General features: G+C 36.2%; 1 protein-coding gene across 15 annotated transcripts in view; it reads left to right on the top strand.

Moving 5' to 3' along the window:
* The window catches only part of PDE1A (phosphodiesterase 1A), a 341,793-nt gene that overhangs the window by 253,290 nt on the left and 64,188 nt on the right, over positions 1-24,315 (top strand). For 13 of the 15 annotated variants that reach the window (XM_070580369.1, XM_070580372.1, XM_070580373.1 and 10 more), the window contains 5 exons: positions 8,161-8,343; positions 10,940-11,006; positions 13,815-13,931; positions 14,796-14,936; positions 22,561-22,661. In XM_070580369.1, coding sequence (XP_070436470.1) covers positions 8,161-8,343; positions 10,940-11,006; positions 13,815-13,931; positions 14,796-14,936; positions 22,561-22,661 — 609 coding nt within the window. Of the gene's footprint in view, positions 1-6,349; positions 6,659-8,160; positions 8,344-10,939; positions 11,007-13,814; positions 13,932-14,795; positions 14,937-22,560; positions 22,662-24,315 lie in introns of those variants that run through there. The other 2 variants (XM_070580378.1, XM_070580379.1) reach the window with 1 other exon arrangement.

The following is a 24,315-nucleotide window of genomic DNA, read 5'->3' as shown; positions in this document are numbered from 1 at the left end:
ATTCAGTTGAATTAAGTACATTTATAATGTTGTACAACCATCACCAGTATCCCAAACAGAAACTCTGTAACTATTAAACAATAATTCCTAGTCCTCTCCTTCCCTCAGTCCCTGGTAACCTCTATTCTACTTTATGACTCTGTGAATTTGCCTATTCTACTCTATAAAATTTTAAAGTAGGTAAAAAATACTTTTGGAGATTCCTTCCACCACCTCTTCACAACCCATAGAATCTTTACATTGTTCTTTGGCTCCTCAAAGTCCAGTTTGACCATCTTCTTCTCATGGTGTCTCAAACACCTCCATTGTCATGACACCCTCCTTTTACTGCATGTCAGAAATAGGAACTCTGCTTAGACTGATTCGTCCAGAGGTGTAAACAGCTGGGAGTTTACTAAGGGCTTGCTTTGTGACAGACACTGTTGTGAGTGCTTTCTGTGCATTTACCCATTTCATCCTGCAAGTCCATCACTAGGGAAACTCATTATCATCTTTTTATTATTATTATTATTATCATCTTTGTTTTATTGACAAAGAAACTGAGATCCAGACAGAGGAATTATTTTTCCCAAGACCACACAGCTAATAGGTGATGAAGCCAGGATTTCGACTCCAGAGTCAGTTCCCTTAACCACGGAGGATGCTTATTAATCAAAAACATCAGTAATTAGTGGAATGTCAGGCTTTGTGCCTAATGGAATATTTTCAAAGATGTTTTTTAAGCCAAGAGGGCTTCTTGGTGGGAAGCCAAGAGTCACCAGCAAGGCCCAGGGCAGTTTTTTGCTTCACCCATTCCCTCTGTTTCCATCTCCCAACTGACTCCAAAAATACTATCTTGAGCCTAACTCTCCAAGCAACTTCATTCCTTCTCAGAGCCCTCTGCCAACATTCTGCCTGCCCTTTTTGCCTGTCCTGGGGGCAGGGCTTCTTCTGCCTGGACCTCTGCTTCCATGGGTGGGGACAGAGGAAGCGCAGAGCCCTCCTTAGGCTTTAACTGGGAGAAAGCCGCACCTAACTTTAACACTCTCCTTAGTTGACCTCACTTTAGCCAAAATTTGCCTCTTGGGAATTAAACTAAGGTCAGCATAACTGACTCCTCCAGCCAAATGTTCATTCTTCATTGTCATCCAGATATAGTGGTCATTTTCTCACAATTCAAAAAAAAGAGACCAATAAAACCAAGAGAAACAAGGAAAACAATGAACAAAGCTATCAGGTAGACAGAAAAAGGAAAGAAAACTGCCAAAAACAAACAAAACAAAACTGTTGAAATAAATTCATGAGCCTACCATTTTAAGTCCCTTTTGGAACAAGACAAAAAATAAATAATAAATAAATTAATTTGTTTGGGTGGTGGCCTGGAAAAATTAATTCAAATGTATTTAGCACTCAGGAAGTAGATTACTGGCAAGTTGATATGGCGTTTCAAATGTATTACCTTTTTCCACCCTGAAATTTAATTTACTATACTTCAAAGTACCCTGAAATGCTACCATTCAGATACGTTCTCTGTGAGAAGATGACTCAACACACCAGACTCGGAAAACAAATTTAAGCTGCCTCCAACCAAAAATTCTCTGCTGGACCAAACTCTTTTAAGATTTTTTTAAGATCAATTATTTTTAATGCTAAATTTCAAGGTAGAGATGGGATAGGGAATAATGCTTACTGATATTTTTATTGTCTGAATGTGAAGGTAGTCTGAGTACTTAGTAAGAAAAACATGCATTTGAGGTGAAGGATACCTCAGCAGTTAAAAACTTAGACTCTGAAATTAGACAGACTTGTGCTCAAAAGATGGCATACCCACTCCTAGTTGAATGACTTGAGCAAATCATTTAAGGTGTCTGTGCCTCAATTTATTCATCAGTAAAGTAGAAGTACTACTAATAATTGTATCTTTCTCATGGTGGTATTGTAAGGATTAAATGAGGTAAAGTTTGGCTCCTTGCCTGGTTCATAGTAAGTAAGTAATAAAGTTAGCTTGCATTATCGTCTATAACTGTCCTTAGAAAGTCCTGAAGTCTGATGGAAGCTTTAGTATTACCCTGAGAGTTTATTTTTTTTTGATGGGGGGTGGGGCGGGTGCAGGAAGCTCAGAGCATAGATATGAGTTAATCAAAGAAATAACACTAATGGACTTGCCTATGAGGGAACCACTTACCCTAAACAAATAGCCATACTGCAGAAAGTCAACCTCTGTTAATCCTCCAGCCATCCTGGAAGAGCTCACTTGGAAGATGTTTACCACATCTGAGTCCAGTACCACACTTAGCCCAGGGCCAGTGGAACTGTTTCCCTGGACACTGCCCCCCACTTTAGGGTGTTCAACAATGGCCTTCTTTTGGTTTTGCCCCTCCCCATGGGGTGATAGGTCTCCAAGGCCAAGAAGAATCTGGAACCTATGCCCTATTCCCCCTTCCAGGTACTTGGACCCTGGAATTCCCTGCCCTGTCCAGTGTGTCCCTCTACCATATTCTGGGCACTAAGACCCCAGAATTCTCTATCCAAAGGTCCTCTAGCCTGTTTCCTCAGTCTTAATAGGCCTTGTCCTTAGGTCTTTCCTCCTTAGGGGACCCAGGACACTGTTGGTGTGTGCCCCCATCCTCCTCCAAAGAGTGTCCAAGAAGTAGCTGCTTTCAAGACAGGTTGATGGATATTGTACTGGGTGGGGGGTCCACTTGCTTTTACAGTGAGGGCCTGAGAGGAGGTAGGTACGTGCAGAGGGGCAGCCACAGCCAGTTGGCCTGGCCCTGTCACACAAAGAGTTGAGAATTCTCAATTCAAATCCAACTTATCAAGCTTTTATGAAATTTATTGAAGGGTAGGGGGATAGGACACACTGAACAATTTGTTCACTTGATATATAACTTTGAAATATTTACTTATATAGTACTTGGGGGAAAATGTGCTCCTGCCCTGGGCCCAGCAAATGTCAGAGGCAGAACCAAATAAGTTAGTTGCTTGTTGAAATGTATCCTTTACGAGAAGAGTAAAGCAGGAAAAGCAAATTTGAAATTGAGAAGCTAGTTTCTCCGAATTGCATCTCACATTTGAATTTAGTACTTGATAGGTGTAAGTGTGGGCACCAATGGCCTGGAAACAACTGTGTGGGTCCACGGGTGTAACCATTTTCCAAGAGTCCACTGTGGACAGAAATATTTTCACTGATATAATTGTAAGAGTCAAAATCCCACGACCTCTTCTTCCATGGCCACCTCCTTATTTATTCCCTTCCCCTACAAACTTTCTAGTTCAAAACACAAGCCCTTTGGGAGTTGTTTCATCTGATTTCAGGAGAAAGTTGGGAGTATAAATAGCTCCCAAGGATCAGTTGAGCACTGATTGGATGCAGGGCTGACTGGCCCCCATCAACACACGGTTCAAGTGTAGGGACACCTCACTTTCTGCTTTATTGATTCGATTGGGACTAAAAAAAATGTTGTATTAAACACCAATGGAAGCATTTTTCAGAGGTTAACAATAATAGCATTTTACACATAGACTGTTTCTCATTCTTTTCTGTATAGTGCAGTTTAAGAATTCCCAAAGAAAATGCACCAATGATTATGTTTTTATGTTGCAAATTTCTTAAACACAAAGTATTCATTTTTTAAGAGCACTTGCAGTGTAAACAATTATGCTGACTCTACCATCTAACACTAGGATGAAGAGCAATCAAGCTGTTGGATGTTTTGAAAACAAAATTCGTTATACTATTTGAGATCCCATTTTATCAACTACTTGCACAAATTTATTTCAAAAAAGAAATGCAGGCAGACTGTAGTCTTATATGTTTTACATGTGACAATCTTATGTAAGCATTCAGATATTTTCACATTTCTTAGATAAATGCATAGGAAAATTGTTTATGATAATTCTGTAACAAAAGCCCAGGCTTACTATTCCATATTATACTACAGTTTTTGTTCCTAGCCTATGTAGCATGGTCAAATGAAACCTGAAGAGCTCCTTGTGGTGCTCAGAGGAAGGAAGACAGAGAGTCCAAGACAGGTGCCAGGGAAAGGGAAAACAAATAAGGAAGAAGAGAGAGATGGAAGAGAAATATGTGCCATTAGGCATATTGGTTTATTTCATTATTTGTTTAAATTTAGGTTTTATCAACTCATCTTTCAACTTTCTTCTCTCCAAACTGGAATTATTCTCTTAATGAGTCTACTACACTTATTTATGTCTTCGTTAGTAATTTCTTACCATCCTCTACTTGATATCTGAGCAAAAAGAGAGTTAATATTTAATAGAAATACTGAGGTCCTTGGCTAAAGGCATGTAAACAGTGCGTACAATTTTTAAAATTTTTATTTACTATGCTTTTAATTCAAAATGCTATAAAATGTTTAGTGTCTTTTGCACACCAAATATATGTTTTCCCATAATTTGCTTTACAAATTGTAAAGGAATTGTTCCAGAGTAAATTAACTTAAAGGTAATGAAGAAGTGATTGGCAACAGTGAATTATTCTCAGGATGCTGCTTCTTATCAGTCAAATAACGTGGGACTCTAAATACTAAAACTTCTTATACCATCCCCATCTTCACTCCACTCCCTAAAGGTAATCACTTATAATAGCTTAGTGTAAATGTTGCTAGACATTTTCTAGTCACCCAATAGATATACGATGATCCCCCAATCTGTGCCATGCACTGTTGTAGATGCTGGTGATATAACAATGCAAAAAAGAGACCAACTCTCTGCTCTCCAGGTCTTTACAGTCTAGTGGGTGAAACATAAAATGAATAAACAAACCAATAAACATAGCATGACATCAAGTAGTGGTAAGTGCTAAGAAGAAGTCTATAGCAGGATAAAAAGACAGACTAGAGGTATTTGCTATTTGAGTAAGGAGGTCAGGGAAGCCTCTCTACCTGAATGTGGGGAGGAAATAATCCACACGTAAGAGATTCTAAGCAGAGGGAACAACAAGCGCAAAGACCTTGAAGCAGAAGCAAGCTTGGAAGGTTTGAGTATAGCAAGGAGGCCAGTGTTGCTGGAGCAAAATGATTAAGGGGGAACTAGTTAAGAGATGGAGTTGGAGACATAACTTGTGATGAGACATAGCTTGTTTATGAATTCGGCATTGACGTGATCTAACTTATATAAGAGGCATTCCGGTGCAGAGGGAAGAAGAGACAAGGGAAAGACCAGAGCTAGGAGACCAGTTAGGAGGCTACTTCGGTAGGCCAGGCGAGAGATGATGGTGGCTTGATGATCTCTCATTCGCTGCTGGTGGGAATTCAAAATGGTACAGCCACTCTGGGAAACAGTTTGGAAGTTTCTTACAAAACTGAACATACTCTTACCATCCAATTCAACCATTGTGCTTCTTGGTATTCACTCAAATGAGTTGAAAACCTCTGCACATGAATGTTTATAATAGCTTTATTCATAATTGCCAAAATTTGAAGCAGACAAGATGTCCTTCAATAGTAGAATGCATAAAGAAACTATAATACATCCATACACTAGAATATTATTCGGCAATAAAAAGAAATGAGTTATTAAGCCATGCAAAGTCAGTAGGGTATTCAGATCCGTAATGGCTAAGAAGGTATTTTAGTCTATTGCAAACGGAATTTTTATTATATTTTAAAACCAGAAGTAGAATTGATATGCTCTATTAAATTAATATTAATGGAAAGTTCAGCCTTTATCTTCTAATTTATAACCCACACTAGTAGTTACCACATAGTGTTCATGAATGAGGAAAAATTCTTTCTTAGCCTCTATAGATATATATACACATATATATATATCCTTAGCCTTTATTCTCTCCCACTCTCTCTCTCTAAATATCTATCTATCTATCTATCTATCTATCTATCTATCTGTATGTATATGCCTTCACAGCAACATCTAGACTGATGTTTGACCAAACAACTGGGCACCATAACCTAGCCATTTTAACTTATAAAATTAACCATCACAGAGGTATTTGTTGCTTTTTCAAGATTTACTTTTTTAGTTATATAATAGCATAGTCCATGTTTTTCTCTTTACATGCTCTCTTCCTTTATTCCTATAACCACCAATTAATCCACATCACTCTTTCTCCCTGAGATTATGTGCTCTTTCCTTCTCAATAACTGACATCATGTTATCATAACTAACGATTGCCAGACTCTTGAGTACCACATCCATATGTGCATTCTCATTTCTGTATGCTGATTTGTCAGTGATTGGTGATCTTTCTTGGATGATTTATGAGTTTAGGACGTACAGCCTTAAGGTCATTAACCTCAAATTTGCAAAGGAGCAATTGGCAACCATTACTGTGTGCCTGTCATTCTACTTAAAGCAGCTGATAAAATAAGGCAGCAGTAGAATTCTTGGAGCATGGTGACATCACAGGATTACACCACAATGATTCCCATTCCATCTGTCCTGCTCTGTGGTTTTATTTGATTACTGTATAATACATAATAGAAATGCCATAATCAATAATAATAGAAATGGCATAAGCCCTGAAATTTTCAAACCATGTAATGTAGTGTCTTGCTGCAATTGGCAAAGGAATCTAATTTAAAATGGACAAAAGGAGAAAAAGAAATTTTTGCTTGGAATTACAATGTCAGTGTATTAAGTGTGAGTCAAAATCATCTAAACCTAAGATCCGAAAGAAAACTAAAAATGATATAAAGTAAGTACTAGTCAGTATTAACTTCCAACTCTGTAAATCTTTTTTATCTTCATATGTATACGGGTAGGTTTGTAGCCCCAGCACTTAAGTTGTGTATATTTTTTCGTAAGATATTTCATAAATGCATTCATGCTTGTTTAATACCATGAAAAACAAAATATTGGCAAATGACTCTCCTCTGAATGTTTATAGAAAATGGCAGCACATTGAGGAGATCATATATCTTTTGAGCCTCTTTTTGTAGTATTGGGTGCTTTGGGTGGGCTTCCTGCTTTTTTTGGGACCTTTCCTTGGTCCCTGCTCTTTTGAGATGCTGTATGACTTGTTCTGGAGGCTTTAGTACACGCTGTCATCTCTGGCTACCTTCCTTCCATTGGCTCATAATCTTCAGGCCTCACTCTGTGCAAAGAGATTTACCAAAGTGAAAGGAAGCCAAAGGTCAAAGCTAAAGTGTGCCAAAAATAGTTCTGAGTTATTAAATTGATGCACTGACAAGGAAATAACCAAGTCAGGCGACAGGCGGAGCTGGCCTGTGCTTTTCCTGGAGGGAAAGCTCAATTGCTCTGTAAAGTCATTTCTGTATTTTGTGGGGAGCCTTTTACACTATCTTGCCAGTTCAGGCCTTTAGGAAGTTCTGGATCATTGGAGCTGACCAGCCTTAATGGCAGCTATTATTCCTTGTCAGTCCGGTCAACGTTATCTATCTGGAGCTTACATGGGAGAGTGGCAGGGCAGTGGCTTCAGTCTCTGTTCACTTCCTGACTCACTCGGTTGATTTCCTTGGCCAGCAGCTCTAAACCCACCCACCCTCAAGACAGCATTTGCTCTTGCTGGAGATATTTCTCTTCTACTTACACTGCTCGGTCGCCTAAAATGAGTTTTCAAATTAATCCATTTGTTTTCATCTTTATTTTTTTCTCTTTTTTATCTGTGATATTGATACCAGAATGAGTATCTTTTAGAGTACTTAAGTTATTATTTTCCTAAAATTTAGAGATACCAGTTAAATAAAACACATGTCAATGACTTTTGTAAACTCCAAGGCCTTATTCAAATAGCATCTACTATCTGTACTAGGTATACACAAGATTATTAAATATAAGACAACTTTTACAGCTTCAGCCCCTCTTTTTTCTTTCCACTGCAGTTGCTTCCTTTAGTAGCAGACATCTGTTTATGAACTCTCTTCCCTATCTTAGTTTTATTCATTATTAGAATAGCATATTAATGATATTAACAATTCATATCTCCTGACTGGTATCATTGTACTTAAATATTTGAGAAGCTGCAGATGTTCAAGTTCATTAGTCCTTGCCTTCAGAAGATGATCAATTTGAGAAATTCAGAGCTTTCCAAATGTTAACCCCATCATTTTTCTTTCTTCAGATAGTTCATATTAAGGGATGATCAGAGAGAGATTTGCTATATTTTAAATTCTATTGCAGCTCTCGTTTTGCTGTTGTTAGTTTTTCCTAAAGTCTAATGGGTATACGTATTTGTAGAAGACTGCTGGACACCGAAGATGAGCTCAGTGACATTCAGACGGATTCAGTCCCGTCAGAAGTCCGGGATTGGTTGGCATCTACCTTTACACGGAAAATGGGGATGAAGAAAAAGAAATCTGAGGAAAAACCTAAATTTCGGAGCATTGTGCATGCTGTTCAAGCTGGAATTTTTGTGGAAAGGTAAATGAAATTGTTAGTATCTCAAGATGATAAAATTTGAAAGGCAGGAAATATACTTACTATATCAAAGTTATGCAAGTCCTATATTTTACTTATTAAGGAAAACTGTGATCATAAGTATACCCAGAATGAACAAATTTAGGACTTTAAGTTGAACTTACCTATAACAAAAGTGTCTTGTCCTGGATTTATGATTTTTATCTGTTTTACGTTGACATAAAGACTAAAGGCAAAGGCTTTGAATGACCATTCTCCTCAAGTGAACCTTTGTGAATAACTGTTTAAAAGCAATTATAACATGTTCATACGCTCGTTAGTAACACATTCATATGTTTGTTACACAACTAATTTTACCTGAATAAAATGCAACACCTCATAAAATAAATTCTACACTACATACCAAAATCAAGTAGGCCTTTCTCTGCGTTAAAGAGAAAAGACCATCCTCTTCCTACCATGGGAGGAAAGCTCTCTTCTGTCTGCTTTTGAAGAGCTTTTAACATTTCTGTCCCTGAAGCAAGGAATACTCTTTGAAAGGGTAATCCTCTCTGTCTTTCTTTACATTCCTTATGATAGAACGTACAATGACGTTCATTTCTCAACCTGCTCCCAGTCTAAGAAACTCAGTACCATCAGAGTTCCCAGTGAGTCCAGGGAACCCTGAAAAACAAGAATTGGAGCCAATGGTATTGGCTGCAGAGTAATGAAAATAGTAACATTAATAATAATAATGGGTTTCTTGTTCTGAGTATTTATTATATTATGCTAGACATTTATATCACGTACTCTTCACAAAAAGCTTATAATTATCTTCATTTTACAGATGAATGACGTTAAATAGCTTTCCAAAGGTCACACACAGCTAGTGAGTGGCTAACCTATTATTCAAAGCACGTGTTCATACTGCCTTTCTGGGCCATGAAGTCAAACTGGTTTAATATTACTTAATTTTTAAAATTTCTTCTTTATTGACTTTTATATTGACCTTTTTACCTTTGTCCGTTACCCTTCCATTTCCCCCATACCTCTATTTTTTTAGTAATAATAACTAAATAACTGAATAGAAAAGATTGTTTTTTCCAAAAAAATTAATATCATTATTGACATTATTTTCTGGGTCTTTTATAGTGTGGTTAGTAACTTCCTCGCCCTACAAGATTACAATAATTGTGTCTATCTCAATAGAATAATTAATATAAGTATTTTTATCTATAAACTGCTCTGAAATTCTTCCAATAGAGAAAAGAATAAGAATAATTTTTTATTACTGATTGTCCACATTCAAAAATTATTTAAAGTCATTTAAAATAAACATAAAATGAGAACATGGAAATAAAGTAACAATGTCTCTGTAACAAAACGAGGGGATACTTTATCAAGAAACCCTGAACTAGAGATATATGTAAACACAATATTTTAATTCTGAGCTTCCAAAAAGTCAAGATTAAAAAGGAAAACATAAAGAATGACTTGGCTTTTATTACTTAAAAAAAATGATGGCTTTTACATAGAAACTAAATAACGCGTATTATGAATTTTTAATATAGGGCACATTGAATCAAAAGGTTGACGTCTTCCATAATGGTTTTGTAAAAGACACAGAATAGTTTCCAAATGACTATTTCTTGTATTGACCCCCAGTATAAGTTAATGATATAGTCATTAAATTATGGTTTTATCCAGGCATGTTGAGGAGAGAAGTTACAATAATATAGCTAGGAATGCAGCTTGCTTGTGGACTAATGATATAAAAGCTAAGGAACATGATTAATAATCAGTTAATAATCATGTATCTTTCAATCCTGAGTAGAAGCCTATGGCTGTTCTACACATTTCTATACATTAGGGTGAATCATATTGATTCTCTTCTCCCACGAATACGTGGAGGAGTTTCTTATCTTTGGTTTGTGTCATCTTCATTGCCCATCAGAAGATGGAAAAATTCCAACAAATTACTGATTAATACAAATATTTTTGTGATTGATGCTATTATAAAACTGGAAATAACTTTGTTCTTTCTTAAGTAATATTAAATGACAAGTTGAAGAAACTTAAGAAATTTTTGTCAATATTGTTTCCTTCATAATCTTAACAAAAAAAATTGTCCAAATTCTAGTGATACTATTTATTTCCTCCTATAATTTCTATTCTGTAGAAAAAAAATCTATAAAAGAAATATTTTAATGACATTCAACTTCCAGGCTGAAAATATTGGCTCATAAATGGACACAAAAAGAGAATACTCTGCTGTCACGGATATGGTGGCATGCTAGAAAGTGTTGTTGTTGCGCATACAAAGGACAATCCTTTTTAATAAGATGAAGTTAAGGAAAAAATATCTTTATATAGAGACTAAAATCACATTGATTTCATAGGGTGGTTGTGAGTAAACAAAATACTGTTAACATCTGTCATATTGTAGATGCCTAATAAATGGTGACCATAGTTATCATTGTTGCCACAAAGGGAGCCTGTAACTAATGATAAAAGGTGAACAAGTCAAAGGTAATCTTCTCCCTTATATTTAAGAAATAGTTGAAAACTTTGGTCCTCAGATAAATGATTTGTATATCTATGCTTATTTTTCTTTTTTTAGGATGTACAGAAAGTCCTATCATGTGGTTGGTTTGGCATATCCAGAAGCTGTCATCGTAACATTAAAGGTGAAATAATTTCAATTATTTTAGTTTTTCAAATAGTCATTTTTTAAAATCTTAAAACGACTGGGATAAAATGAAAATACAACTTTGCTGCAGTTTGCATATTGATACGTAAAAAATATTTTAACCATTTACAAAATGTAGTGTGTTCCAAATCATGACTCACTGTAGACTCGAGGATTGATTTACACTAACAAACTATAACAACACATATGCATGTGTATGCACACACGTGTGACCTTTTCTTCTTCATGCTCTATTTAGGTGGATCTTGAATTCAGTTTTGAGATGGCACCAGTACTTGCCAGAATATACATATTTTGTTGTGTATATATTATGGAAGAGTTGAATGCATTATAGAAAGATGTTACAGTTGAATATGGTTAAAGGATAAAACTTATATGGAAGAAAGTTGTTTAGAATTTTAGGTCTAAAAAAATATACAAAGTAAGATAAAATTAAGAAAGAAAACGAAAAATTCATCTCTCTTGTCTCTGCTATTCCTGGGCTGCCCTAGTCTGAGGCCCAATTACAGTATTAGATGTATTAAAAATGGCTAGAGTCGAAACTGAAACAGTGAAAGTTTTTGGCTCACTTGCTTGTTTCTATTATGCACCCGCGCATGCGCCGGCACTATTGGCTAGACGTTGTATCCACAGGGGCGTTTTGTAGGCTCATTGTTCTACCTTCCTCCTTTCTTTCTACCACTTAATTTGGGTGGGGGGAATTCTCCTGTAGCATTGCTTTAGCTCTGATTTATTAAACTCTTTTCCTAGTGTAAATTTGTATTACTTTCTTTCATTTTTAATTTGTTCTTAAGCATCCCCTTTGCATTTGTTTATTTCTCTGCTGCATATTATATTTTAATCTTATTAATTTAAAAAGGTAGTTTGTTTTTCTTGCATGCTTTTTTATATTTGTGTTTCTAATGCCATCATGAAGACAAATATATAACTGGAAGTGTGACATTATAGGATATTGATCCCTCCTTAACTCGAGAGATTTTGATTTCCTCATTTTTTCCTCAATTATGGGCAAGAAAATCACTTATTCTTTTTTATTCATTCTAAGATCCTGTACTTAGAACCAACTAACAAAATATTTTGGTATGAGAGAGTGTAAAAGTTTTTCTAAAATGTACTATAGAAAACACATATGAGCTAACAGGTAGAGGGAAGAACTATCACTAAGTAAGGAATATTTTTAGTTGAATAATTCTTATTTCCTGCAATACCTCCGTTTCTTGTTTGTTTTCAATCTGACCATGTAAAAGTCAAGTATCTGCAGTAGTATTACAAATGTAAATCATCACTGTTGATAAAAATCCCCAAGAAATGGAGAGCTAACCTTTTACTCAGTCGGAAACTCCTAGTGGGAAGTATAAATAGGAGCCTTGTAACAACCTGAACTAATTCTTCTGTGTTACCTTTGGAATTTGATAAAAGATTTGTTGGCCTCCTTTGAGACTTACTGATGGTAAAATGCCTTCTAACAGAACTTTTAGAGATTTAAAATTTACAAACAGATAAAGCAAATGTTTGGGGATCAAATCGGGGCCAAATGCAAGGAATTTAACAAAGATACATGAACAAACCAAAAAATATTTCATTGGTGTTTCCAAGTGATTAAAAATACCATTTCAAGCTGTTATTATTATTTTTCAAAAGAAGTATTTCAAAAGAGACTGAATCCTTTTTATCAGATTTTCAGTTTAGTTTCAGCATGTTAAAGCACAGATGGTTGGCCTCCATAAAAATGTATTATATGAATGAAGTTCTAAACAGTGCCTGCTCAAATTCATGAAGAATGCATAGTTTTAAGGTTGCCCACTTACTGTTCAATACTGAACCTACTGTGTGAATGTAAACACTAGACCTTCTTTGCTAATAGCTTCCAATAGTCATTAGAACTGACTCTGCTGCTAGATTTTTTAAATTTCAGTGATTTATTTAGTGTTGGAGCTCAAACTTTACATTACAGCCTCCTTAGTGTATAGGACTGACATACTTGCTGCAAGTCTGTTTAGTGGAGTCCTCTGCAAGTTCTCATCCTGGAATTACCTTAAGCCAAATCACGATGTAGCTGGACTGGCACACCTGCTCTCTGCCCTCTCTCACTGTCAGGGGATACTTTCCAAGGGTAACTGTTCCCAAAGGCTTGACCACTTGCCTAGGAAATTGCCTGAAATGCCAAAATTCTCTCCTCCTCTTCAATCAAAAGACCCACTTCCTTTCCTTACCATCTGTCCCTGGAGGAAAGTATAAATGATTCAGCTAAGGTTAGTGTGACTAATAGGTAGTATATATTCTGTCTCTCTAGGGTTAAAAGAAGACATAAAATACCAAACCTTTAAACCAAATTACTAACTCTTATGGTGGAATTTCAAGCAATGTAGGAGGTGGGTGGGTGGGAAAGAGAAGTTGGGGCTACCTTCCCTCTATGCCTCAGTTGACATCATCCACCTTAAAATGAGACCCACTCTGGGAAAATGATTTATGGCATGAATTTGAAGAGAGATTAATTAAAGATAAGGGCAGTATTACAGTGTTACCGGTTTATTATATGAATGTTGATAACCTTGGGATTAAGGGGAAGGTCTTTACATTACTTTATACATTATGGCCTCACTTTCCTGGACCCATGGATACTAAGTGGCCCTGTCATATCAGACACTGGTAAAAATATAGTTTCAGTGCTGAATTGAAATCTGACCTGCTGGATGTATTATGCTTAATCTCTCCAAGAATTTTTCATAGAAGGAAATAGAACTATATGATATTGCTACTGAAGTATTTGCTCTTTTCTTTACAGGATGTTGATAAATGGTCTTTTGATGTATTTGCCTTAAATGAAGCAAGTGGAGAACATAGTCTGAAGTTTATAATTTATGAACTGTTTACCAGATACGATCTTATCAACCGTTTCAAGGTCAGAAAAGTGGAACAGCAGTGAGATGCTCTTAGAATTAGTTATCTGAATAAGAATGCAAATGCACAACGAGTCATTAATCAATGCATTTTATAGTGTTTCTAGTTGGTGGGTCACAGAAAGAGGAGGATGAGTTCACCATGTGATATGGCCATTCTCCACAGCTCACTGACATAGCTATATATCCACTTGGATATCATGAGGCCATTATAGCCTCATTCCAACAAGATACAAACATCCCCCTAAATTACTTACGGAACAATCATGCAGAGATTGAAAGCTACGTTTAAAGAAATATGATCTTCTGTGTTCCTAGAACACAGAATGAACATTTATTGGCAGCTTTTCTCAAACAGAAATGAAAGGGCTTCTAATTAACTTCATTTAGAGCCATCTAAGCAACAGATTTGATCCAGATTTCTGAGCACTCTGCAGCCTGTACCTTTTATCATTCCTGTGGAATCACAGTATTTTTAGAGCTCTAAAGTACTGGGAGGTCATTTATTTTAACCCCTTGTATTACAGATAGAAAAACTAGACTTTGTCAGTTATAGTTGGGAAATTTTACCCTTTTAAGAATTTTAGGCTTCTGACTTGACTCAGGAAGATATAAACATTTAAAGATGACAGTATGGGTAAGACTGTTATTTCATCTAGCTTAGTTAGACACTTGGGGATGACAATCTTTCTCTTGAATGGTAACAGGTTAATGAGGTAGTTTTTCAGAACTGTCCACATTTAACTTCAAGGAACTACTGCCCACAGCTGACTCACTGTTATGTCCCATCCCCAACATGGTTTGCTCATGTTGATTTAGTGATACTCCCTTGGTGACAATATTATTGTAATTATTACTTTCCACAGATTCCTGTCTCTTGCCTAATTGCCTTTGCCGAAGCTTTAGAAGTTGGTTACAGCAAGTACAAAAACCCTTATCACAACTTGATTCACGCAGCTGACGTCACTCAAACTGTGCATTATATAATGCTTCATACAGGTATCATGGTAAGAAAGTATTTCAAACTGAAGTTTGTTAGTTTGGAACATCAAATTCCATTCTCCTAAGTTTCCATTGTTTCTTTAACGCCATAGAAATATTATAAGTAGCAATAATACTTAGATTTTTGAGAGTTGAGTTATTCATAATATACATTTTTCAAAAAGAATTTATTCTCAGTGAAAAAAAAAATGCCCTCTCAGGCAAATGGAATATACTGCAAATTTTCCAAAATTTGGACTATAGAATCTTTCTGTTTGTAAATTCCTTTTCCCATAGGAATTAACCAAAAAAAAAAAAAAAAGAAGTGACCTTGAGAAAAAAATCTTTGGAATAAAAGTTATAGTGTTCCTCCCTCATATTATCATGTTCTTTCAAGCTGACCTCAGTAGTTTTTCTCTTCTATTGCTAATCACAATCAAATCCTAACAGGGACTTTGGAAATTATTCATGTGAATTTTTCCAAGTTCTCCTTCCTCTTCTTTGCATCTGAATGAATCAATGGATGAGTAAATAAATGATTCAGCAATGCAAATCCTGGGACAACAATGAGAATGGGACAGAAACTCTGAGACTGCCTGGAATTTCTGTCTCAGAGCTCACAATGGCTCCCAGAAGGTGAAAAGGGAGGAGTTGTACTTCTTTCTGAAGGCTCCAAACAGACGTGGGTTCAAAGGAGTTTAGGCCATGTGAGATCCCCAAATCTCAGTACCTTCTTGATTCCTCATGTGTCAACCTAGGCTGAAGCAGTGCCATAAAGTACATGTGAGTAGAATATTTCTCCAAACCCCATAATATGCATTGCCTACCTGTTTAGATTTCAGTAGCCACACCTTTCCTATTGGCAAGGGTCATTGGCACTCAGATCTATGTAGCTAGTACTCTTTGGGGCCCAGAGATCCTTAATATCTCATCTTTCTACACCAGAGATGGTATTCCTACCTGGTCCCAAGCAAAGCCTTTAGGGCCACAGTATGTTATCCTGAAGATCCTAAAAACTTTTAACGTTTATGTGATTCTCTAAGTTTATTGTATACAAAAAATTTTCATCATTATTTTATTTTTGCCCAAGAAGTATATTGCTTGCTACACATCACATCTATTTGCTGTGATTCATACAATAGTGCCTCGTATGATGACTGAAGAAATTGTCCATTCCTCTTCTCCATTTTTCTTTGCCTCTAAAATGTTGCAGATCCATCATGTCTTGGGCTCAAATCCCATCCCTGCCCCATGTTCCAATTATCTGTTGCTCCAAAATTTAGTGGCTTAAAACAATACTTTATCAATACTCTTTCAAGGGTCTGTGGTTAGAAAGGTCCCAACCAGAAGGTTCTCACCTGAGGTTTCTCATGTGATTTTGATCAGCCGGCACCCACAGGTGAAGACATCTGAGGACATCACTGGGCAAGACAACCACAATGGTTCACTCAGATGGCTGGCAATTGACAAAGGCTAATGGCTAGGAGCTCAACTGGGCTTTTAATAAAGGATTTTCTTGGAATCTCACCACCAATTCATTAGAAATATGCGTTCTATGACAAGATTACAAGGTAATATAATCTGCTTTATAGTTAAGGCCTATTTGAGAGGGAGACAGAAATCTCAAAAACCTTCATCGATGCTGTGTCATGACCCTCTTGTGACCTTCTAAAAGGCTGAAGTATATGTGTTGTTAACCTCATACCTCGTGTTTTCCTGTTTTAAGGTGTATATATGGGCATCACTGACTTAAGGTGTAAATGTGCCCATTGTGCCTGATCAAATGCAGTCATGGCTGGACTTGGCCTTTGGTTGAAGTTTACTCATCATTCATTCCAAGAGTCTGACTTGACATTTAAAGGGTGGAAGTAGAGGTTACCAATAATAAGTATAAATTCAAACATTCAAAGATAAAACTTTAAAATAATGTGAGCTTTTTAAAAGTGGCATATGTAACCTTCTTTAAACCTATTTCTCTTTCCAGCTTGTGTGCACATACACACACACATGCACACACACACACACAGAAATTCTTTTCAATCTTTTTCATTTTAATAAGACTTTATTGTCACAGCTGTTTCTTGAACTCTTTGCTTTCACTTGTTTTGATACGCATAGCAGTTAGTGTGGAAAAGAGTGTCTCCTGACAGTTGCAAATGCTGTTACACTTAAACAGTTGCTTTAACATCTTCCTGGTTAGAGCTGCCTGCTTTTTCCTTTCTAAGCCCTTGGTCTTGAATCTGATAGTGAGGTGATTTTCACTTCAAGTGTTTGGCATTTCTTCTTTCCTGAATTCTCTAGCTTTGAAAAAGTTAATGAAAAAATTAAATATTTAAATGTTTCTCTGGAATGGAAACTGAACTAAGTTTTCTCAGAACACGATGGAGTGGAAAAGTAATACCTACTTCAGTATAATAAAATACCTGCTTTAATTATGAAGTACAATGAGAGAGATATACCATTTCAGTCTGGCAGGTCACCAGGATTTCAGTATTTTTTTTTTTTTAAAGATTGGCACCTAGGCTAACAACTGTTGCCAATTTTCCTTTGTTTTTTTTTAAGGATTAGCACCTGGGCTAACAACTGTTGCCAATCTTTTTTTTTTTCTGCTTTATTTCCCAAACCGCCCCCCCTGTCCCCCCCACAGCAGTACATAGTTGTATATCTTAGTTGCAGGTCCTTCTAGTTGTGGGATATGGGATGCCGCCTCAACGTGGCCTGATGAGCGGTGCCATGTCCGCACCTAGGATCCGAACCCTGGGCCACCGCAGTGGAGCGTGCAAATTTAACCACTCGGCCACGGAGCTGGCCCCGGATTTCAGGATTTTAATATACTTTTTTGCTTAAGTACATTGGAGTTTTTTGACCACAAATGTAAAGGGAGTCAAATAAAAGTCTCCTATTTCAGTGTCAGAACCTCTGTTTTGAATGTGATGTTGAAGAATGAGGGATGCTATATTAGTAAATGGAGAAATTCAAATCCACAATGTGACTTGACCATCAGATTTGAAGGGAAGACTTGTTCCAGGATATAACAAGCCATTCCAACTTCTCTGGAAGACTGGGGAGACCCGGCCCAGCCTGGCATGACTCCTAGAAAGTTGAAGTTGTTAATAAAGATCACGTAGTCACTTTTTGAAAGGACCATGACTTACTAATTGTAAATATGACTTCACTCGACTTTAGCAGGTTTGGTTTGGAAAGTTGTTTCCAATTTTACTCATCCTTTAGCAAAAAAAGTGACAGTGTACTCTTTACTCACCCCTTAGTTGGGCCATTACAAAAACAGTCTAGTGGGAGACTGTCAGTGTTGTCCGGGATCAGGAAATACATTTAAAGGGAGTAATGAGAAATTTTGTGATAGATGGTGAAAGGAAAGGCAAAATGAATTTACAAATTAATTGACTATTTTGTCAAAATTAGGTTACACTGCCAACTTGACAGTTTTTGGAAAGCTCTTTTAACAAGCTTTTCTTTAGATGAAAAAAGTGGTGGTAGGTGACTATTAATTTTCATGTGTAAAATGTATTGGTTCTTTGAAACAAAAAAAGCATTTTAGAAACATTCGTTTAGCTGAAACCCCTCGGATTTGATATAGAGAGGGCTGGGTCCCTGAAGTTAGTGTTTTAGTTGATGCCCTGCTCTTTCAGGAAGGTCTTATCAGTATGACATTTATAGAATGCTCCAGGAGCAGCCTAACACTGTCGGGTGACTAATGCTGCCTGTCACCTGCAAAATGTTCAGAGGACCATTGCCTGAAAGGGTTTGCGATGATGCCATTGTCCTTCAGTTTATTAACGTCATGCGGGGCACCCTCAGCCCAGGGAACAGGCAGCGCAGAGGAGAGTTGATGCTAGTACACTCTCCATCTCCCTCTCCCTCCTTTTGTCACTTGATTAACTTGTAGTCCTGTGCCACAGTGACAGTGGTGTACAGTAGCTCAATCTATTTGCTAAAGAGCAAATGCTTCACTGAGTGCTGCCAAGCCACCTTCAAATGTCTTCTTGACTATGAAATGATCCTACGGCCTTGGCAAGGGTACACTTGCATTTGAGGGCTCCTGGCACTGTGTTCTCTCTAATACTAAGAGTAGAAGAAAGATGACTTGAAATCTATTTCCTTTGGAACTTGTAGTCTACTGACTATGCCCAGAAATAGCCTCACACACTCTAGAATGACTCAATTTTTCTCCATTCAATCTACAGAAAATTTGCCACTATGTCTTTATTCTACAAACTATGTGGACATTCCATTCTTGTAAATAACTTCCCATGCAACACTGTTTGGAAAAGTGGAAAGTGTGTGGGCTTTCAAGGCGCTCTGTTTCCCCAATTCCTAGCTCGGTGGACTCTCTACCTTGGTTCCCTTGTTAACTATGCTCTTTAGACACACCAGGAACTAACATGCCAATGTAATTTTCTGACCTAAAGTTCTCCCAGCCCTGTACATACACAGATATACTTGCTCTATCACACACACACACCCTGAATAATTCAGATAGGAAAATTACATTGTAAGTCTTAAATCAAAGCTCTATTAGCTTCTACTCCTCAGTATATCCAGTTAAATTATCTAGAAATTCTGCTTTTGAAACCCAAGAATAATGTGATGGGTGCATTGCCTACCTTGAGTAATGAATGCTATCGTCCTCCATAGAAGGAATATTGCGATCTGTGGAAGGAACAGAAAGTTTGAAATTGGACAGATTTTGATTTGAATTCTTGCTCTACCACTTGAGAGCTACATGACCTTTGGCAGGTTGATTCACTTCTTCAGGATTCAGCTTTGTTATCTGCTAAATAAAGATAAAAATATTTACCTAGAGAATGATAAATAGGGTGGTTATAAAAGTTAAGTGAGACCATCTAACTAAAATGTCTGGTTAATGTTCGTTCCTTCTCCTCCCTTTCCATCATCATTGTACATGCTGTTAAAGGCAGTCAGTACTCCCTATGATATAATTTGAGCACTGCCCATTTTAGAACAAACCTACGTGAGCATTTCTCTAGACAAAATGCAACCTGCAGTGTAGACAAAGCATAGTGTCTGCGTTGCTCATGAGTCATCATCTTAACCCGTTATTTCTGCCCATTAGGAGTCAGAAGAACCCAGGTTACGTACTGAGCACTGTTTTGGTTGAGAAGAGTGATATGGTTTAGTCTCATTCTCTCTGGCTTATCATCATGAATCATTTACAAAATCTATGAATTTAAGCATCCATTTTCTGAGTTAGAATTCTCATTGGACACCAGCATAAAATGAATCAGCAACTAAGGAGCTAAAAAATCAACCTAAAATTCTACTTTAACTAATATAAAATAGTCGTATTTTTCAATTAAGTGTTAAAGTTTAGTGCTTCTCTCTTCCTAAACTACTTTATAATGTAAACTTAATTATTAAGATTATAGTGTGGCAATAAATAAGAGGGATTCATGGAGGAATCCTATTTATGGGAGGCAGGGGTTAATGAGACTAAAAACAGGAAGCATATTAAAAATTTTGACAGCTATGAAGATAATAATTTTAAATACTTAGATCATCTATAATTAAAATCCATATCTAATTTCATAATTTAAATTTTTTTTACAATTTCAGCTTTGTATTCTATATTATTGTACTAGATATTGAACATTGCATTTTTAAAAATCACAGTTAAATCTATGAATCTTGAATATAAGCAACAGGAAGTGCTTAAGAAAATGGGCGATTTTTTTCTAGGAACAATTTTCTTTAACAAAGCAATGAGTTTCTGAGGGTACAAAAACTGGTTTAACTTCAATTGCTATTCATTTCATGGTGTTTAATTCAAGAGTCTCACTGGGGACATTGGAGGCTCCGTCCCACTTCAGCCTATAATACAGGCCTTTAATAAGGTCAGTTTCTTCCTTTTAGTGATTCACAATTAAATGCATCTATAAGCACGGGACAGCCAGTTATATCAACTCCCTTTGGTTCTGAAAATCATTTCTGCTTCTAATCCAACTGTGAGGCATTTATTCTTGAATTGCAATCACTAAAGATGTGTTAGCTCACTATTATTTTCCAGATTCAATGCCTTAATCAATGTATTTAAGGTAATCAGTTCAGTAAAATGCCATTTATTCGGTATTTACTATATAACCAGACTTGTGATAAGCACAGTGCATATATTAACTTTAAACTTCTTTTAAAAGCCACAGAGGAATGATCACTAATTCTATTTTCATGGGAACTGTGGCTGAGAGGGTAAATAACTTACTTGCTTGAGGATTAACAAAGATTTAAAACCAGGATTTGTCTGATTCCACAATCTCTTTCCACTACTTCTCAAACCTCTTCCTAATACAAAACTGGTGAAATTCAATTTAATAGACAAATCTTAAGTTCCTGCTATGTACCAAATACCATGATAGGTTATGTGAAAGGAGCAAAGATTAATAAGACCTTAAGACCTTGCTTTTGGAAACTGTAGATTCAACAGTTGTAACCGTGCATTTAGCTACCAATCTTTGTCCATCCTTTTTCCAAGATCTCCTGCCACCAAATAGGCATCTTCTCCATCTACCCTTCTACTGCACCTTTATTCTGTGATCTTTTATCAAGTATGCATGTAGTTTATGTTATATTTTTCTGTTGCTTTGTGCAAGGTCTTTAATTGTTTCAAGTGTATGGAATAAAACCACTAAGAATAAGTTCCATATCATTTTGGATCCTCCATTCTTAGAATCAAGCCACCTACTTCTAGCTCTGGCCAATAGAACTGTCTGTGATGATGGAAATGCTTTTTATCTGCACTGTTCTATATGGTAACCACTTGCTACATGTGATTATTGAGTAGCTGAAAATGTGGCTACTGTGACTGGGAAAGTGAACTTAATTTTACTTGACTTTATGTATTTTTAATTTAAATACTCATATGTGGTTATTATATTGGACAGTGCAGTAAAAGTGTTATGCAAAAAGTGAGTGATGAAGAAACTATTGAATTACCTAATAAGAGTAGAGAAATTTTGTTAAACCATTCAATTGATAACAAAACAGATCAATGTATATTAAGCAGGAGGTCTAGATTTCATGTGAAAGCATTTATTCTTTCAATGTTATTAAGTTTAATTGCACATAGAATGTATGTGTTATGAATAGCAAATTCAGTAAATTCTTGGAAACTTCTAAATCTTTAAATATAAAAACTAAGTTCAGTTTCTCTAATGAGCAAAGTGAATATTTTCAACTCTGAGATGGAAAATTTTCTCATAGTAAAGTCTTTTACAAACATTGAGCTAAAAGACATTTAAATGATGTATGAACTGTATGTCAAAAATCACTAAATTGTGAGTGATTTCATGAGAACCCAAATTGGTAAGTCTGTGAATTTAAAATCCAGTCAGGGTTACTTTTAAAATCATCACAAATTACTCCTTTTCCAATTAACAAGGAGAATTATAATGTCTGGATATTGATCTTACAAGCCATGAAACAATCGTTGACCTCATTAAGCACCCATTAAACACAACTACTAATGGAAGTGAAATAGGAAGAAAAAAAAATTTAAAATCAGTAAAAACAATTTTGTATGATTACTTATATTGGGTGTACTGAAAATCTTTTTTGTAGAAAGACAACATGACCTCTGCTTTCTAAATATGATGGAATTTTTCTTTAATTTACTAGCACTGGCTCACTGAACTGGAAATTTTAGCAATGGTCTTTGCCGCTGCCATTCATGATTACGAGCATACAGGAACCACAAACAACTTTCATATTCAGACAAGGTAAGTTAGATAAAGCAATGAGTTTCTGAGGGTACAAAAACTGGTTTAACTTCAAGTTAAAACTTGAAATTTATTTTCCTGCATATGATTTGTTTTTAAGAGGATTTAAAAATATTAATGAAGATATCTAATAAGAATAGGTTTAATGGATTTTAGCAAAATTTCTTAAGCTGCAAACACTTATGTTAATCAACTATTGTTTATCAGGAATCTCATGTATTTGGTGGCATATTTAGCTATTTAAAGAACATAAAAATGTGCAAGATAATTTCTCTCTGCCTGAAACTTACACTCTGAACTCAGACATTTACCCACTGAGAAAAATTTTGCGAGATATTGTTTAAGGCATGAGTTTGGTGTCATTTTGTGTTTGAACATAATAAAACGCACTTCTGAAAAAATCTAAAAATCAAAGAAGTCTTATTTCCAGGTTAGCGTGAAGCATTAAATTTAAAATAATTGGAATATGAGATTTTTTAATAATGGTGATAATGGCAATTATTAGAATTAAAACATCAGAGTGGAGGTATATTGATTTGCTAGGGCTGTCTTCACAAAATACCAGACATTAAGTGGTTTAAATAACAGAACTTTTCTGACAGTTCTGGAGACTAGAAGTCCAAGATCAAAGTGCCAGCAGATTTGGTTTCTCCTGAGGCCTCTCTCCTTGGCTTGCAGACGGCCACCTTCTTGCTGTGTCCTCACATGGCCTTTTCTCTGTATGTGAGCATCCCTGGTGTCTCTTCCTCTTCTTATAAGGACACTGGTCACATTGGATTACAGTCCCACCATTATGACTTCATTAACCTTAATTACCTCTTTAAAGGCCTTATTTACAAATACAACCACATTCTAACGTAATGGGGGTTAGGACTTCAACATATGAATTTTGGGGGAACTCTATTCAGTTCCTAACAGGGAAGATACCCTAAGCTCTTTTTGGTTGCACAGAGATCTCAGTGCCGGGGAGGTAGAATTTGGTCTGACCCATCAGGATCCAACTGACTTTATATGCACAGATTCCTGAAATTTCTATATGTCTTTCACTAGTCAGAGATGCTTAAGATGGAGATGTAAGTTGAGAGACTGATGTCCCTTTGGAACTACTGTAGAAATCTGTGTTCTTGTGGAGGGAAAATTAAGCCTAGTTATTTTTTATTTGTTTTTTTAATTGATAGATTTTATTTCTTAGAGCAGATTTAAGTTTACAGAAAAATTACACAGAAAGTACAGAGTTCCCATATACTCCCTCCCCACCCCACAGTATCCCCTGTTGTTAATATCTTGCATCAGTGTGGTACATTTGTTACAGTTAATGAACCAATATTAATACAAAATTATTAACTAAAGTTCATAGCTTACATTAGGATTTACTCTTTGTGTTATACATTGTGTGAATTTTACAAATGTATAACGCCATGTATCCATTATTATAATATCATACACGATAGTTTCACTGCTCTAAAAGTCCCTGTCTGTTACCTTTACTTTCTTCGCTCCCTCCCTCTTTACCTGTGGTGACCAGGTAAATGTTAATGTCTCTGTAGTTTTACCTTTTCCAAAATGTCATATATTTGAAATAATACAATATGAAGCCTTTTCAGACTGGTTTCTTTCACTTAGTAATATACATTTAAGGTTCCTCTATGTCTTT

Source organism: Equus przewalskii, chromosome 17, assembly GCF_037783145.1.
Source record: "Equus przewalskii isolate Varuska chromosome 17, EquPr2, whole genome shotgun sequence".
Taxonomy (NCBI): Eukaryota; Metazoa; Chordata; class Mammalia; order Perissodactyla; family Equidae; genus Equus; species Equus przewalskii.
The sequence above is the reverse complement of the archived record's forward strand: the minus strand, read 5'-3'. Positions and strand labels throughout refer to the sequence as shown.